The sequence below is a fragment of the Hyperolius riggenbachi genome, chromosome 2 (assembly GCF_040937935.1).
Source record: "Hyperolius riggenbachi isolate aHypRig1 chromosome 2, aHypRig1.pri, whole genome shotgun sequence".
Taxonomy (NCBI): Eukaryota; Metazoa; Chordata; class Amphibia; order Anura; family Hyperoliidae; genus Hyperolius; species Hyperolius riggenbachi.
The window spans coordinates 488,517,275-488,534,790 of NC_090647.1; the positions used below are offsets into that span (position 1 = coordinate 488,517,275).

The window sequence follows — 17,516 nt, forward strand, 5'->3', positions numbered from 1 at the left end:
TTTGAATATTAACCCCAGTCACCCAGTAACCAACTGTGTAAAGTTTGAGAACCCTACCATTAACAGTGTAAGAATGGCTGCTGTTTACATTTTCCCAGTAAAATTTGTATTTGTCTCCGCCCACTTATGACCCGGCGTTGCCCACTTATGTATTTGGCTGGTGTTGGCTGTGCCCACTTTCCTAACCCTAACACATAATTAATCAATTACTCAATGACCAAGTTTGTGAGCTTTGCGGTGTTTGGCAACAATAATTTGCATTGGAATGAAACAAATCTGATTGGCTATTTGTGGCTCCACCCCCTTTCTGAAATTGAACCCCAGTCACCCAATGATCAACTATACCAGGTTTGAGGCTTGTGCCATTAACAGTGCAAGAATGGCAGAAATGTAAATATTCCCCTTGAAAATCATTAGGTGAATTTTGATTGGTTTTTATAGGCTCCAACCACTTTTCTGAATAATAACCCTAGTCACCCAACGACCAACTGTGCAAACCCTACCATTAACAGTGTAAGAAAAACAAAAGTTTGCTTTCTTAAAACAGAAAGAATTTGCGATAATTTAGGTTGGAGTGAGCTTGAGATGTCTTCCAGTGCATCACTGCTGAAAATATGCTAATTAACCATTGTTACCCTTAGAAGCTAAACACACCTCCAGAACCGCTGGAATGCAATGATGTGTCAGCCTGTTAAATTGTACAGAGCCATAATAATCCAACATGCATGCAGACTGTTTTGGATTGTTTGACCCTTATCAGTGCATGGCATAGATTAATTTGGCTCTATGCAGTAGGGCTTGTAACACCGAGAGGGACATGCTACCCAGCAAGCTCATGGTGACCCAGAACTCATTGGAGTGTGTAAGGGACTACAATGGTCCTAAAAGCCCCCTTACTAAGATGTTAAGCAAAACAAATGTTTGCTTTCTTAAAACAGAAAAAAATTGCGATAATTCAGGTTGGAGTGAGCTTGAGATGTCTCCCAGAGCATCACTGCTGAATATATGCAAATTAACCATTCTACCCTTAGAAGCTAAACACACCTCCAGTGTAACAGTGTATGGCTGCAGTTTACATTTTCCAGTGAAATTTGTATTTGTCTCTTTTTGGTTATGGGAATAAAAAGTATCCTATACTTTATTCCAGGTAATGTACTATGTGTGTGCCAAATTTCATTTAAATCCGTTCAGCCGTTTTTGCGTGATCGAGTAACAAACATCCAAACATCCGAACTTTCCCATTTATTATATTAGTAGGATATATATATATATTAGAAAACACACTTTGGAAGCAATCCAGTTATTTCTAAAACATCGACACACTTTTAGTGTTTAGTAGTACCCTTGGCACTGACAGTAGTAAATATTTTAGAAGCTTCAGTGAGGATTGAGGAACTTCTGAAACCGTTATTCAGCAGCATAATTATAAGGAGTCATTTAGAAAAGTAGTCTACACCTGGTGAAGTTTGTCCCTAGACAGAGTGACAAACTTAAAAAATGAATAATTTAACATAGACATTTGGTTCTCTTTTGATGAGTAAGCTGTTATGTAATTTGTGAAAATGACTAAACCATCAGCTTCTTCCTTATGAGGTAAAGATCCCTCCTCTTTTCTCATCAGTGTTTTCAGTGGCTTTTGTGCTTATAACCTGACTCCTCAGGGCTATAGCAGTGAACAGGTATTACTCATGGACTGCTTTCAGGGTTGCTCTAATCAATAATAGATGCTTTCCTAAACTTTATTAAATTGTACCTTATTTTCTTTTCTTTCACTTTTAGCACTCTAATGAGAGATGGTCTGGCTACAATCCCCATCCTGGCCGATAAACTCACCAGCGAGCTTGTGGCCCATATTTTTGTAAGTACCTAGCTTATTATAGAACAGAAGACACTGTGGATTGTCCCAGAGTGTAGGGAGAGAAGGGTGTCTGTGTAAACCAATGGCAGATTTTCTGTTGGGAATAGGTGGGGTATACTGTGTAATCTCTAACTTGCCATAATGTCTTGATTATTCCAGAGCATATGGCAGGAGTCCTATTCCTTGTCGTAAAGTGGAACGAAATTTAGAATTTCCTCTCTGCTCTAAATGTTTAGCCACAGCATGATAACTTTTATGGAAATCATACAAAAACCTGAAGTTTTACTTGGTTTTAGTTTTGCAGGGAGCAATAAAAGGGTTAAGCCTCGGTGTTTACTATATGGAGAACTGCCTCTGCAGAACTCTCCTGCAGTCTATTCACAATTGCTGATAAGACCTAATTAGAAATGTTAATCTGCTTAAACAAGCACAGAACAATGAGAAGTGGATTTCTTCAGAAACCATATGTGGAATAAAGACTTTTTATTGTGTGCTGTGCAAGTGTTTGGGTCCGCTTTCTCCAATGGCTATCTAGTTGTCGTCCCACGGGCAGTATATCTATGCTCTGCAGGACTTCATCTAAAATCCTAGGGGCCCCCCGCGTGCGTTTTATACAGTTCCCATTCACTAATCGATGTGCCTGCCGTGAACAATGAGCAGCGGCATCAATCAGATGCTGGTGGTCATTGACAAAGTGAAAGTAAACACACACACGCATTACTTCCTATGTACTCTTCACAGTACACAGGAATATAAAGTGGGTGGACATCTAGTGGCCAAATAGTAAAATTTCACCTATATACATAAAATTAACTAAAAATTAATAAAATCCCCCATTAATTAATTAACCCCTTACCTCCCCCACTCTTCCATAGTTACCAAAACAAAAAAGTGACATAAAAAAAAAATAGTTGCCACATTTTTAGTATGTATTTCATGAAGGTATATTATTGCAAATAAGGGCTTGTAATTATTCACAGACGCAAAACTGAAAAATACAATTTTTTTTCCAAATAAAATATTTCCGCCATACATTGTACTAGGGACATATTTTAAATATTGTAATAACCGGGACAAATAAGCAAATAAAATGTGTGGGTTTTATCCACAGAAGCAGGTTTATTTTAAAACTATAAAGACCGAAAACTGAGAAATATGGAATTTTTTTTTCTTATTATTCCTGTTAAAATGCACTTAAGGTGTCCATACATTGTACAATTTTTCATTTTTTTCGATTAGATAATTTAGTTTGATTATTCCGTTAGATCAAATATAAAGATTTTTCCAGCATGTCCGATCAGAGTTTTCTCGAAAAAACAGGATAATCGTTCCAATTTCTTGATCAAAAAAAAAAATATATATTTTCAACTTTCATTCGATTCGATCATTTAGAATGAATAAACGGGATAATCGAACATTTTTATTGTATCATGTATGGGCACCATTAGACTGATGGACTGCAAAAGACCTCTTAGGCCTGGTGCACAGGCCTAGCAGATCCGCAAAATGCTAGCAGATTTTGAACCGCTTTTTCATATTTTTATGTAGCGTTTCACCTAGCATTTTGCGGTTTTGGGAAGCGTTTTTGGTGTAGTAGATTTCATGTATTGTTACAGTAAAGCTGTTACTGAACAGCTACTGTAACAAAAAACCGCCTGGCAAACTGCTCTGAAGTGCCGTTTTTCAGAGCGGTTTGCGTTTTTCCTATACTTAACATTGAGGCAGAAACGCATCCGCAATCCAAAATCTGCAGCAGCCCGGGAGTATGCTTTTCTGCAAAATGCCTCCCGCTCTGGTGTGCACCAGCCCATTGAAATACATTACCCAAGCGGAATTGCACCCGCAAGTGGATCGCAAACCGCAGCAGAACCGCTCTGGTGTGCACTAGGCCTTTGACCTCATCTAACTATCTAATCACCTCAAAAATGAACCGTGTATTCCCAGCATTGTAATAAAATATTTCTTAGCAAAATGTACCACTCAAAGAAAGCCTCATTGGTGGCAAAAAAAACAAGATATAGATCATTTTGTTGTGATTAGTAGTGATAAAGTTATTGGCAAATTAAAGGGAGGAGTGCTGGGATGTGAAAATTGGTCTTGTCTATAAAGGGAAAAAATCTTAGTGGTGAACTGGTTAAGAAGGGGCGGGAAATACAGTGGATTTTACAAACTACCCCAATGTCACATGATGGAAATGTTTATTTGTCATAATGGCTGGAGTTGGATGACACATGCATCCCTTTAGATGCATTATAAAAAAATGTTTACGTTGCCATATTTTTCTTAATCAATCACTCTGACCACACTTTGTTTTTTCTTCAGAGGTCACTGCCTAATGTAGGTCACCAGATCAGAAGCAAGCTCCAGTCAGCAGAGGACGAACTGAATATAATTGGCATGGGCGTTCCAGACTCAGATGATGACAAACTCCAGTTTCTTGCTACTGTACGTATTGGTGACATTTCTCATGTTTGTAAGATGGCTAATGAAAACAAAAAATATGGGGAAAAACGAAGACGCCAACGTACTTGATTGCCAGTATGAGTATTTACAGAAAAAAATTGGATCCCCTTGGGCAACATCGATGAGCCGGCCAGTACAGACGCGTGTCAGCTGTGTTGCTGACATTGGGTTTGATTCACAAAGCCGTGCTAACAGATAGCACGGTCACACTAGCGTTTTGCTTGCGTTATAACGCGTGTAACGGTTTTCGTGCAAAAATTCGCAATTGTGCGTAAAAACGTTATGAGCGCAAAACGCTCGCGCGACCATTCTATGAGTTAGCATGGCTTTGTGAATCAAGCCCAATGTGTCACTCATGGGCTGGGGGTTGCCGTACACATCCATGATTATCGGCCGAGGTGTTCGTTATTAGCTCTCAGCTGACTTTAGTCAAGTATGTGTATGAGCCTTTACTGGAACTAGTGGTAGTGTATACAGTATAAGAGTTCCATAAAGCCCCGTGTGCTAAGAATAGCTCTGTGGTGCCCCCTCCTGCAGCTGTTCCCCCAGACATCTGCGTGGTTTCTCTATGCCTAAAAATGGCCCTGCTTCATCAGGTACATAACAAGGAATAAAATAGTATCCAATATATACAAATGAGTCAAACCTCATTAACGAAGAGGTTTTCCCAATCCATCCAACCCCTTCGGGTCACAACATAGTGGTTGCCTTGAATAAACACATGAATGCATCATTATCATTGGTTTCTAAATTTTGCAATACATTTAATCTTAATCGTTAAAACTGTACCTGAGATGATTAAGATACTTGAGATGATTTTTATACATACCTGGGCCTTCCTCTAGCCCCCTTCCGGATTGATTGGTCCCTTACTGTCTTCCCACGCCGCCTGGATCCTCTGCTAGGCGGCCTGGTAATTCTGTCAGTCGGTGCAGGCTCAGTCCGGCCCCTCGAAGCCAAACTAACTCCATTCCACCACCTCAAGTGCATATAATACTGCACAGTAAAGATAGCTGGAGAATAAGTGAGGACTGGAAGGTAGAAGTGCTGTGAAAGGATATAAAGGGATATGTTGGGAATTGTGGGTACTTACATGCTATCTGTTTATACTGTCTATATTTTTGTTTTCTACCAGAAAATTAAAGCATTTTCAAGCATAATCACACGCGTTGTGAATGGAGAGATTGAAGGAAACAGTGAAGACTTAAAACTTTTCAAAAACTTGAGAGCATTGTTCAGTGAATGGGAGAAAATGATGAAGAATTCCAATTCACGGTGTAAGTATGGAACAGATCACTACAGTACAGAATCTGGATAGTTGATACTTGATTTCTGAATGGAAAGCTATTTATGTTACTGGGAGTAACTAGTAAAGGTGGTCATACACTTATAGATTTGCAGCAGATTCGACCATCAGATAGATTTCTGTCAGATGCCGGTCAAGGTGAATCTGACAGGAATCAATCTGATGTGTGCCACACACTAGGAACAGATTTCCAATAGATTTCAGAATTAAATCTATTGGAAATTGATCTAAAAGCATTATTGGACCATTAGATCCAATGCAACTCTATGGGCTATCGATCTGCTGCCAGCAGCAGATCGACCTAGATTTTCCATCCTGTCAGATAGATCAAATTGATTGAATCGGACGCAAATTGATCGATCGATAAATTTGATAGAATCGATTTCCGACCAATCAATCGATTCTATAGAATCGATCAATCGATCGATGGCTGAATTCGACCAGTGTATGGGCCCCTGACAGAGGAACTGATTCCTACCACAAACAGCACATCGATAAACAGTAGACTTTAGCAGGAAATGGTTTGAAAACATATCTAACCACAGTGATGCACCGCTCGATATAGTGCAATGCTATAGCCCGTTGACTGACCACCTACTGATCGATGCAAATCTTCTGTCCAGCCCGATCAATAACATTGATCAATTTTACATAAAAATTTGATCACTGGACATGTCGGGGCACTAGATTTAGATTAGATCATGGTGTCTGTCCGGAATCAAACAGGGAAATACGATAAGTGTAAGGCCACCTTTGAGAGGCACTGTCGTGACATATAGTAGAATGCAGTAAATTATTCAGGATACCCACTTATACAGTAATTTCCCTAGTTTTAGCATCAGAAACACTTTCTATGTCTATATATTTCTGTATATTGGTATGTAACTGTGCCCTCCCAGTGATCCTTTAGGACCTATTTACACTTAATGCATTGCATTGCGTCCCATTTTGGCAAGTGGAATGCAACGCGATGCAATGCGATGGAACTCAACGCAACGCATTAAGTGTAAATAGAGCCTTAAAGAGGGATTGTCAGCGACAAAATGAAACTCCATTTAGCCACTGATCTGTGATTATTATGCTGCCAGGAATCTCACCCTGCAATGCAAGTGCTTCAATCTAATCAGAAAAGTTTCTTCTGTAATAAATCTTATCTCAAGCAGACTGGCTCTATTCTCACCATCGCCGAAGGCAGTGAGAGAGGGAAGCTTGTCATTTCCCCTCCCACATTCCTACTCCTCACTGATTGGCTGATTGCAGTTCAGTTTGAGCAGAAATACAATCTCGATGCTGTGTTTTCATGTGTTTACAAAACAAGCAGCTTGAAGATGTAGATAGATATATGTGCTAAATGCAGAGAAGAAGAACCGCACACCTTAATCCAGCGAGTGCTGGTGCAGGATCCTCGGCAATTGTAATCCACAAATCAAAGTATGGATCCGTACACAGGCTTATTCAGAAACAGTGAAACCTTTATTATCCCATCACACATGTTACAATCATTATGTTACATCAGGTATGTCTATCCATGCCTTGACAAAGGGGACCCTGCTGGCCCCAAAACGATTGTCGGTGTAATGGTCAGATGATTGTAACGTGTGTGATGGGACAATAAAGGTTTCACTGTTCCTGAATAAGCCTGTGTGCGGATCCATACTTTGATTTGTAGATCTGAGCGCTAGACGGCAATTACATAGCTGCCAGAGGTTCCCAATCCACAATAGCAGAAAAACACGTAAAATATAAAATCCCCTGATGAAGGTGAAGGCTGAAACCTGGCCGGGGAGGGCTATTTCCTGATAGGACCAGCAATCTGACTGTGTTTGAATAAGGTGAATTTAACATTGTTGTCTATGCAAAAACCTTATATGTGCTTTCGATGTAATCAGGATCCAGTGTACATGGACCCTGGATGTATCTTTTTTTAAAATCTGTTTTATGCATTATAATACATTTCAATCCCCTGCCTGCAATCTATTTAGAGCCTATTTGAGCTTTTGTGCCCTGGTGGTGGCCACGGATGTTTTGTTTGAGAAGTCTGGTGACTGCAGTCTAACTATTGGGGAAGCAGCTATGACAGATTCTAGTAGAAAAAAAAACCAGGGAGGAAATTACATCAGTTTAGGTTTCAGTCAGAGGGAACCAAGATGACAAATGCTAGGAACAGAATTCTTTTTATTTGCTATATTAGATTCACTGAAAACAAAACGTGGACACATAGCCGGCCTTTGATATGAGCAACCGGAGCGGTCGCTCAGGGCGCCGGCTTCCAATGGGGGCACCTATAGCTGGCTAACTATACTGAGAGCACCTACACCTGACTTCCTATATTGGGTGCACCTATAGCTGGCTACCTATACTGAGGGAGTGCATCTACTCCTGGCTACCTATACTGAATGCACCAACACCTAGCTACCTATACTGGAGGCACCTAAGCCTGGCTACCTATGGGGGGAGACCTACAATTGACTTTCTATACTGGGGGAACCTATGCTTGGCTACCTATATTGAGGGAACCTTACACATGAGATCCTATACTGGGGGCACCTATACCTGGCTACCTACATATACTGAGTCTGATGGCGTTTTTTTTTGGGGGGGGGGGGGGGCGTGCTGGGGCAATAACGTGTGGTGCTAATTGTTGGTGCCGTGCTATCGTTCCAAATTGGGGGGGCTAACTGTCCCATTGATTGTTTTTATTAATATTCCGGAAGGTTCTAGCCTTCATTTTTTAAGTGTATTCAGGATAATGCACTCTTTCCATCCATTTTGTGGTTATTAATATTTTTTTTTCTATTATACATATGTGACATGTCATGGAGATCTGAGCATTTGGCGTGATGTGTCACGACTTCAGAAAGGTTGGGAACCACTGTCCTAGGAGTTAACTCAGGAGAGAAGTTAAATTGTGTGTGTGTGTGTGTGTGTGTGTGTGTGTGTGTGTGTGTGTGCGCGTGCGTGCGTGCGTGCGCGTGTGCGCGTGTGTGTGTTCGCATGCATGCGTAAGTGTGTGGGCACGCACGCAGCAGATGAAAGGGGAGGGGGCACAAAAATCAGATTTCGCTCAGGGCGCTGTGAAACCTAAGGCCGGCCCTACAGTACAATGCATCTGTTATGTAAGTAGAGCAAGTAGTTATTTGGCATAATATGGCTGACCCTGCTGCATTAAGAGAACTATTCTTAATGTTTTGAACTTCCTATTTTAAACAATCTTTAATATTTCAGTCGTAAAGGAATTGGAAGATAAGGGAATTTTTTATGAAGAACGGTGCCGTGGTCGGGAACTCCAGGGATTCATCAACTACCCGAAATTTGAGGATATTGTGCGTATGCAGACACACAACTATGAAGCGCCAGCTATCAGTCTCCTCCACTGTGTTAAAGGTGAGATTCTGCTCATATAAACACATACATTTAGGAAGGCAAGTATATACCATATTTTTCTCACCATAAGACAAACCTGACCATGACACCCCTAGGTTTAGAGGCGAAAAACCAGGGGAAGAAAATATTCTACACCTGGTACGTCCAGGGTGCAGGGGCATCTTGTGGACCTTTCCCCCAAAGCTGTCTCCTAAGCTACACTGCTCCCTGGGTCAATATCAAAGCAATAAACATTATTATTATTTAGTATTTATATACTGCCATCGTATTCTGCAGCGCCGTACAGAGTATATTGTCTTGTCACTTATAATCATTTATTTCGCCAAGTACAAATGGGGGTTGTACCCGTAATGGGTTTTGGCTCATACAGGTTCTGGAAGGATGGAGAGATAATTTCTAAAAGTCAAGAGCCAAGTCTGCCATACTACGGCACCACCAGTAGCCCTCAGCAATCATCTGTCATCCCTAAGGAGACATGGGGGGAGGGGGACAGAGGGAGGTGAAGGTTCAGTGGTGATGACCCAGTACTTCATGAAAGAAACCTGCGGTGTTGGCTGATGCTGCTGAGATCCCGATTGCTGACATCTGGCAGTGCTGGCCAAGGTGTTCCAGTTCAAAAGGTGCAGTAGTGTTCATTTCTGTTGGGCAGCATTTAACAGAGATGGTCAAGATAATCTGGATGTCACAGAAGCATCCGGCTGTGGTGGCCTCATGGAGGGGCTGAACCAGAGGTGTCCCTGCTGCGGTGGAGCAGCAGCAGGCGATGGATGGATGGAGCCAGCATCCGGCAACAAAGCCAAAAGTGTCCTGATCAGCGCAGTGTCTTCCTACCTCAGTGGAGCCCTGATCTCCTGGGTAATAGCGGTGGACTCCACAAGGCCTGTACTTGCACAGACAACGTACCAGGCAGCGGCAAGGTGGAAAAACCTTCAGGTCCTGGACTCTCCATGAACCGCATCAATGTACCAGGCTACACCGGACAACACTGCACACCTTCAGGTAGGAAAACTAAGAGAATTGGTAGAGAAAGGGGCCGAAAAACAAGAAGAAGACAGAATCTGTGGCCATGGCTGCCAATTAATGCGCCATCTTCCTGAACACTTATAAAGTGTATATGCAGCTCTGCAGTGCTGGAGCTGGCTTCTCCAAAGCATAGGGACAGAAACAACAGTCATGCATAAAAACAAAACAAACAAAAAACCCTGTACCTTTAAATTGATAAAGCAGGGTGTTGGAGAAGGCACATGCACTGTTATAAAGCTTGGGGGTCCAGTATAGGTGTGCAGTAGCTGCCCAAAAGCATTCTGAGACAATTCCAAATTTGCAGCCGAGTTACCCAGGTGTAGCCAGGGCCTTGCAGGATTTTGTTGACCGAAAAAAGGCCACAGTCAGTGCACTACTCCTGTCCAGAAAGCGGAAAGTGGAGCCAAAGCCCTGGAGGTAGTGCCTGAAGGGCCTGTGTGAAGGGGTCACCCACTGAAAAGAGCGCTGTAGCAGCGGATTAGAGTGCCCGCAATGAAGACTGGGGAGGCAGGACAGAAATGAAGCTGCCATTCTTGTCAGTGCCAGGCCACCCCCCTCAAATTGTTTTATTTGGACCATAAGACTCATTAACTTTTCCTACCCATTTTTTGGAGATACAAAGTGTGTCTTATGGTCCTTTAATATGGTATTTTACAGGTCATTATAAACAAATACACGGGAAAAGAGACCTTAAAAATGTGAGTGATATGTGGGAAGAGGGAGGGTGTGAGGGGGTTGTAGTGAAAATGGTGGCGTTCTATATCTTGCCGCTCGAATGAAAGGACTGTCTCTCCTGAAATGTGGTCTGTTTTCCAGTGCACCTGTCCTGAGTGATTAATCTGACTTGTCCCCAGTTACCAAATGATGTCTTGCCATGATACAGTATTTACAGTATGGAAAGCAAGAGATTTTCAGTTGGAACATGCCACATTTATCAAACATATAGTAACCATGCAGTTGCTCAGCCACCAGAACTCAAAGGCCTCGATTCATAAAGCATTCCCGCATTCGGAAATGCTGAAAACGGCTCACTTTACCGACCACACAGCAAAATCTGTATTCATAAAGGCTTTTTCCGCATGAAAAGCCGACATTCGCGAGCAGAGTGATAAATCACCGCCTTGCGCGGTGATTATCATAGCAAAAGTAACAAGTAGTCAATTCATAAAGATTAGAGGTAGCGGTATGCGGACGGGTATTACCGCTACCTCTGATGTGGCGAGAAGCGTGCGGAATACAGTGCAGTGAATGGGACAGACCTCCCAAGCAGCTGCAGAGAGAACACCGCACGGAGGGACTCCGCCTGCTTCTCCTGTTTCCGCATGTCTCCCGACAGCCTAACGCCTGCCTACAGCGGAATATCTCCGCACGCCTGTCACAACTAGCAACATTTTTATGAATTACCATCCTGAAGGCGGAAATACCGACAGCGGTGTTTCCCCGCTCGAGTTTACCTTACTGACAGCACTTTTATGAATCGAGGCCATAGTGTTTATGGACAACCAATTTGGTGGTATATGGCTACTAGGGCCGGTTCAAGAAACAATTGGGCCCTAGGGCAAAATTAGCCTGGGGCCCCCCAACAGACACTCCGCGACCAAAAAGCGTCATTAGGGGCCCTTTGTTGCAGCCAAATTTCCCTCATGGGCCCCTGAGCTGGCTGCTGACCCTCCCCCAATCACCTCCCAACTTAACTGTGCTCCCTAGGACCTATGCAGTGTCAGTGTAGTGTCTCACCTGCCCGCCAGCACAGATGAGACGCTACTCTGCCAAAGACTGCAGAGTCCCTGGGGAGCAACAGTTAAGATGGGGAGGGACACCTTGGGGGCCCCTACAGGCTCTGGGGCCCTGGGACAATTGCCCATTTTTTCATATGGTAGCTCCGGCCCTGATGGCTACTGTATGTGGGTGTATCATGATGGTAAGGTGACTGAAATTATGCAGCCAACTATAACAATAACAATAATATTTCTATAGCACTTTTCTCCCTGGGGACACAGAGCGCTGTGACCCTGCATTATGCAGTCTCAAAGGCTCGGGAGAAGAGGTGGGTTTTTAGCCTGTTTTTAAAGCTGTCCAGAGAAGGAGCCTCTCGTACTGATTGTGGAAGTGAGTTCCATAGAGTAGGGGCTGCATAGGAAAAGGCCCGAGCACCAAATGTTAAGTGTATCCTGGGAACAACCAGCTTCATCTTGTTGGCAGAGCGGAGGGTGCGTGGAGGGGCATAAAGTTCCAATAGATCCGCTATGTATTTGGGTGTAGAGCCTTGAATGTCACACTATATGTGTGAACTAGGCCTTAAAGGACAACTGACGTGAGAGGGATATGGAGGCTGCCATAGTTATTTCCTTTTAAGGAATACCAGTTGCCTGGCAGCCCTGCTGAGTTATTTGCCTGCAGTAGAGTCTGAATAATGCCAGAAACAAGCATGCAGCTAATCTTGTCAGATCTGACAATATTGTCAGAAACACCTGATCTGCTGAATGCTTGTTCAGGGTAAAAGTATTAGAGGTAGAGGATCAGCAGGACAGCCAGGCAACTGGTATTGTTTAAAAGGAAATAAATATGGCAGCCTCCATATCGCTCTTGCTCCGGTTGTCCTTTAAACAGAGCTGAACAAAATGCATTGTGCTTTCGTCAGTAAAAGTGGAACATGCTTCCTATCAGTACAGTAATGCTGAGATATGTCATGTACTCATTTCACATCCTTTTCTTTTTTTTTTTACAGAACTGGTCCTCAGATGTTTTAAGAATGAGGCATCACAATGCTTTGAACAGTTTAAAAATCTACATTCTTCTGCTGTGGTAAGAGACTAAACAGTAACCAATATTGGCTAAAATCATAGGGTGTAACAATAGACCCTGCAAGGGATGCAGTTGCAGGGGGGCCCAGAAACCACAGGGGGCCCCATCCTGAGAGACTGACAACTAAGGGCATGGAGAGAAAAAACTTTCTGCTCTCTGCACAATTGTTCTAATGACTGCATCTGCTCAGCCACTGATAAGGAATCATAACAAAGTTTTGCAGACAAAGATTTGTAGACTCCTTTTCAGTGTTCAGCAGTGTCTTGTGTACAGCGATTTTCTACCCCCAACCTTTCTACCCCTACCCCTCCCCAAGTGCTGTGGGAGGGGGCCCCATCCAAAGTTATGCAGGTGGGCCCAGTAATTTCTAGTTACGTCCCTGGTAGGGTTCTAAAGGATGAAAGTATTAATTGGTTTAGATAAATTAGGGGTCACTGAAGCCTCCAAAATTTAGTACAGAAAGCAAGTGGAAATCCGCACCACCTCTCAGGATAAATCTTGTTTTATTAGTAACAAATTAACATATACATTAAAAAGAACCAACAGGCAAGACAGTCCACTGTTTCGGGCTCCTGCCCATCTTCATGTTGCCATGAACCTGGCAACATGAAGATGGGCAGGCGCCCGAAACAGTGGACTGTCTTGCCTGTTGGTTCTTTTTAATGTATATGTTAATTTGTTACTAATAAAACAAGATTTATCCTGAGAGGTGGTGCGGATTTCCACTTGCTTTCTGTACTGAAGTCCCTGTAGTATCCTGGGAAACAATTCTGCACACCTCACCCCCTTGATTTGGGTGGTTTGCCAGAGAGTGTGACTGGACCTTGTTTGCCTCCAAAATTTAGGGCATAACATGTCAATAGGTTGATCTGCCATAAAAAAAGAAATGGTCACACATTAAGGGTACTGTGTCTCAGACATCTATTGTTCACATACTGCATTGTAACTGATTGTCAAATTGGTTCCTTCTATCAATGCTAATGGCAATGATTTTCTCATATATCATGAATGTACATACCTTATGTATCTCTAGATAGATCTAGACATAGCTGTGGGTCTTCCCACTTCGCTGCTATGTGTGATTTAGCTATTATGCAGATAAACGGTGATCATCTGTGTCCCGGCTATTTCACTTTATGATCTTTGTTGCCTAAAATAAATATAGAATTTTATTTTCTCTGCAAGATTTTAGATAGAAGGTTGCATATATCATCTCATACACATGATATGATAGGACAGCACCACCGCAAATGAATAAACGTACCTTTTTCCCTACATCCTTAGAAGTTAAACTTAGAGACCTTAGCATCACGCTTATGCATCTTGACTGGGTTGCTGGGATGGATTGACTATAAGGCACTGTAGGCACATGCCCATAGGTGCCTGATGATGGGAAGGCAGGTCACTCCCTTCCTGCCTCCCTCCTTCCCATCTCAAGTGGAGCATAAATGAGAGGTTACCCACCCAGCTCTCTGCATTCCACTGACAAGATCTCCATTCAGTTGGGGGCGCTTCTAGCTACTTAGTATTAGGTAGCCAGAGGTACACTCAGTATTAGGGGACTCCTGTGGCTACCTACCCCAGGCAGGGGAAATAAGGGAGAAGTGACAGCAGGGCCAGGTTCATGGAGAGCAAAGTATAGAGTGCCAGGACATCTGTGCCTATAGGCTTCTGTGTTGTAAATCTGGGCCTGCTGAGGTGAGATATGCCCGATGCAGTATCTTGTTTCCAAAATGGAAGAGATGGAATAGTACATACTGCCCTTCATCAAAATAGTGCAGCAGTGCGACCATCTGATTGTAGAAGACCCTAATTTACAGTCTCATTCCCAGCCATTGACTTATGTATTAGTAAAAGACATGGGGTTGATTTAAAAGTGTAGATATGATAAAACTCCCCATTCGAGTGGGTACATTAAACACCAGTTCTCAAATGAAGCAGCTGAGGTTTCTTGAGTTTCAAAGATACTGATCTCCAGTACAATTTAACTGATTCAATCACCCTGATCACATTTATTAGTAATCTATTTCTCTCACATATTTAATCATCACAGTAACCAAGCAGCTTGGGGTGACCCAAAAATACAAGGAAAGTATAGGGGACTAAAAGAGACCGTAACAGCCCTCCTACTAAAAAGCAATCCTTGGTGTGTTTTGCCTTCTTAAAACAGGAGGTATTTGCGAAAATTCAGCTTTAATTGATCCGAGATAAACTTTTACTTATTGCATAATTGTGTTCCTTTCATATAGTTTATACAGCATTCCTGAAGCCAAATACTTTTTTTGTTTTGTTTTAATACTCTGATTCCCTATAAACTAAACAAGCCTCGCCCACCGCTCCTTTTGTGCCTTGGCACTGTAGCAAGGGCTTATGGGAGCTCAGTCTGGGAAGGAGGAGGAGGAAGTTACTAGCCATTTATTTCAGAGGCAGAGGGGAGGAGGGAGGAGGAGAGGGGACTGAATGTACACACAGGCAAGCTGATAGCATCTCCAGCCCTCAGCCTGTGACAATGTGACAAACAGAACATGGCTGTATCACAGGAATAAATAATCATAAACTTTTGAAGCTGTTTTCAGCTAGATATGCTGTGTAAACTATCTAAACTTTAGATAAGATATATAGTCAAGTTACCTTGTTATAGTTAGTTTTTCATCTCGGATCCGCTTTAAGTGAACATCTGTGGTTACCCACAATGAACCGCTACTGAATATGCAAATGATCTCTTTATGCCTCTGAAGCCAGGCTAGCATCCAGAACCAAACAGGAAAAGGAAAGGAGCGCTCTCTGGTGCATTAACCTTTTTAATCACTCTTTCGCAAGATATAAAATAAACGTACACAATATAAATATCAATAAAACTTGTCACACTCTAGGTGTATGTCACCATGTCCTGGAGATGGTATCTCTGCTTAAACGCCTCCACGCTATGGCCAGTAGCAGCAGGAATCCGGGATTCCTGCTGCTACTGGCCATAGCGTGGAGGCGTTTAAGCAGAGATACCATCTCCAGGACATGGTGACATACACCTAGAGTGTGACAAGTTTTATTGATATTTATATTGTGTACGTTTATTTTATATCTTGCGAAAGAGTGATTAAAAAGGTTAATGCACCAGAGAGCGCTCCTTTCCTTTTCCTGTTTTGTTCTCTATCAGCATAGTGCTTTGGTCCCAGAGTACATTGGAGCAGCTGCTGGTGAACAACCTGTCACATCCTTGTGGTTGGATTACGTCTGAGCGCAGTGGAAATACGTGTTTGTTAGCATCCAGAACCGCTGGTGTATAGCAAGACTATAGCTTTAAATTTGACAAAGTCACACCAACCCCACCTGCAGACAGCCTGCTTCTGACTTTTGGTCCTCATCAGTACATGGCAGGGATTGATATGGCTCTATGGGATAGGGCTTGGACCAGTAAAACAGAGTACCTAAGCAGCTTGGGGTGACCCAAAACCACAAGGAAAGTATAGGAGACTAAAAGAGATCGAAGAGCCCTCCTACTAAAAACATAATCAAGTGACTTTTAAACTATTTTGTGCAGATGATCAGTTAAAAAGTCTGGTTAATCTGGCCACTATCTGATCAAATTCCAGTTGGACGGGATTGATCAGCTTGGCATATCTGGCCATAATCGATTTATGTATGGCTAGCTTTACAGTAGTTAAAGTGGCTGGATAGTGTACTGGTTCAGTAAGCCAGCACCTATTCAGTAGGAGACCTTGGGCAAGACTCCCAAGCAATGCCACTGCCCATAGAGCTTTGAGTCCGCCAGGAGAAAAGCGTAATATAAATGTTGTTTCTTTGTGTGTTAACAGTAGGTTAATCCAATACAGCCTGACCATCCTGCAAGTTGCAGGTTCTCATTTCTATGACTTAAAGAGAAGAGAGTGGGGATATGGGGCAGATGGGACACAGAGCCATGTTCTCTGTCTAATGACATGGCTCAGTGTACCCCAACCACCACTCTCTGCCCCCCCTCCACCGCGCTATAGCCCCCCAAGATTTGTCGCTAACTCGGAGGTAAATAGAGGGGAGAGGAATTCCCCGTTTAAACCGCCCGCCAGGGGTGTTCTTACAGGATTTCCTGAGCTGCCACTGGACAGCTCTCTCCCCTGGCTGCACCTCCTGCCGCCCTCCGCCTCGCTGCACGCTATGAGAGACAACACAGTCTCTCAGCGCAGCTACGTGACCCAGGGGGTCACCAAAGTGAGAGTGGGCTACTGCAGCCCACAGAAGTGACGGGGAGCAGCGGTTTTGTCGGCTACCTGATCCGCTCAGCCCTGCAGATCAGGTAGCCTAGTTTATTTTACATTATTTGAACCTACCTTGGGTTCTCTTTAAAAGAACACTATCGATTAACATGTTTTTTTCAATTGAGATAGGAATAGTTTGGGAAGTGCTGTTAAGTACGGTTGTATACTGTTAAATGTTTATCTCTTTGTTTACTGTTTTCAAATTCCTTTCACACTTAACCTATTTTGGTTCCTGGACATAGAAACTACGTCCAGGAACCATGCGCGCTCCCAAGCGCTCCCGCGGCCGATCGCACGTGTGCATACGCGCTCCCGTCCCGCGGTTCGTTAGCCACGCAATCAGTGAATCGGGCTATGGTGCCCGATCACTGATTCCTCTCCCCCGCTGAAAAAGCGACAGCTTCTCTCGGAAGCTGCGCCTTTTCTG

General features: G+C 43.0%; 1 protein-coding gene across 2 annotated transcripts in view; it reads left to right on the plus strand.

Annotated features, from left to right (window-relative positions):
• LOC137547141 (interferon-induced GTP-binding protein Mx2-like) overlaps positions 1–17,516 on the plus strand; it is an 89,542-nt gene that overhangs the window by 56,737 nt on the left and 15,289 nt on the right. For both annotated transcript variants that reach the window (XM_068270380.1, XM_068270381.1), the window contains 5 exons: positions 1,780–1,858; positions 4,181–4,303; positions 5,457–5,598; positions 8,853–9,011; positions 12,763–12,839. In XM_068270380.1, the coding sequence (XP_068126481.1) occupies positions 1,780–1,858; positions 4,181–4,303; positions 5,457–5,598; positions 8,853–9,011; positions 12,763–12,839 (580 nt within the window). The remainder of the gene's footprint in view (positions 1–1,779; positions 1,859–4,180; positions 4,304–5,456; positions 5,599–8,852; positions 9,012–12,762; positions 12,840–17,516) is intronic.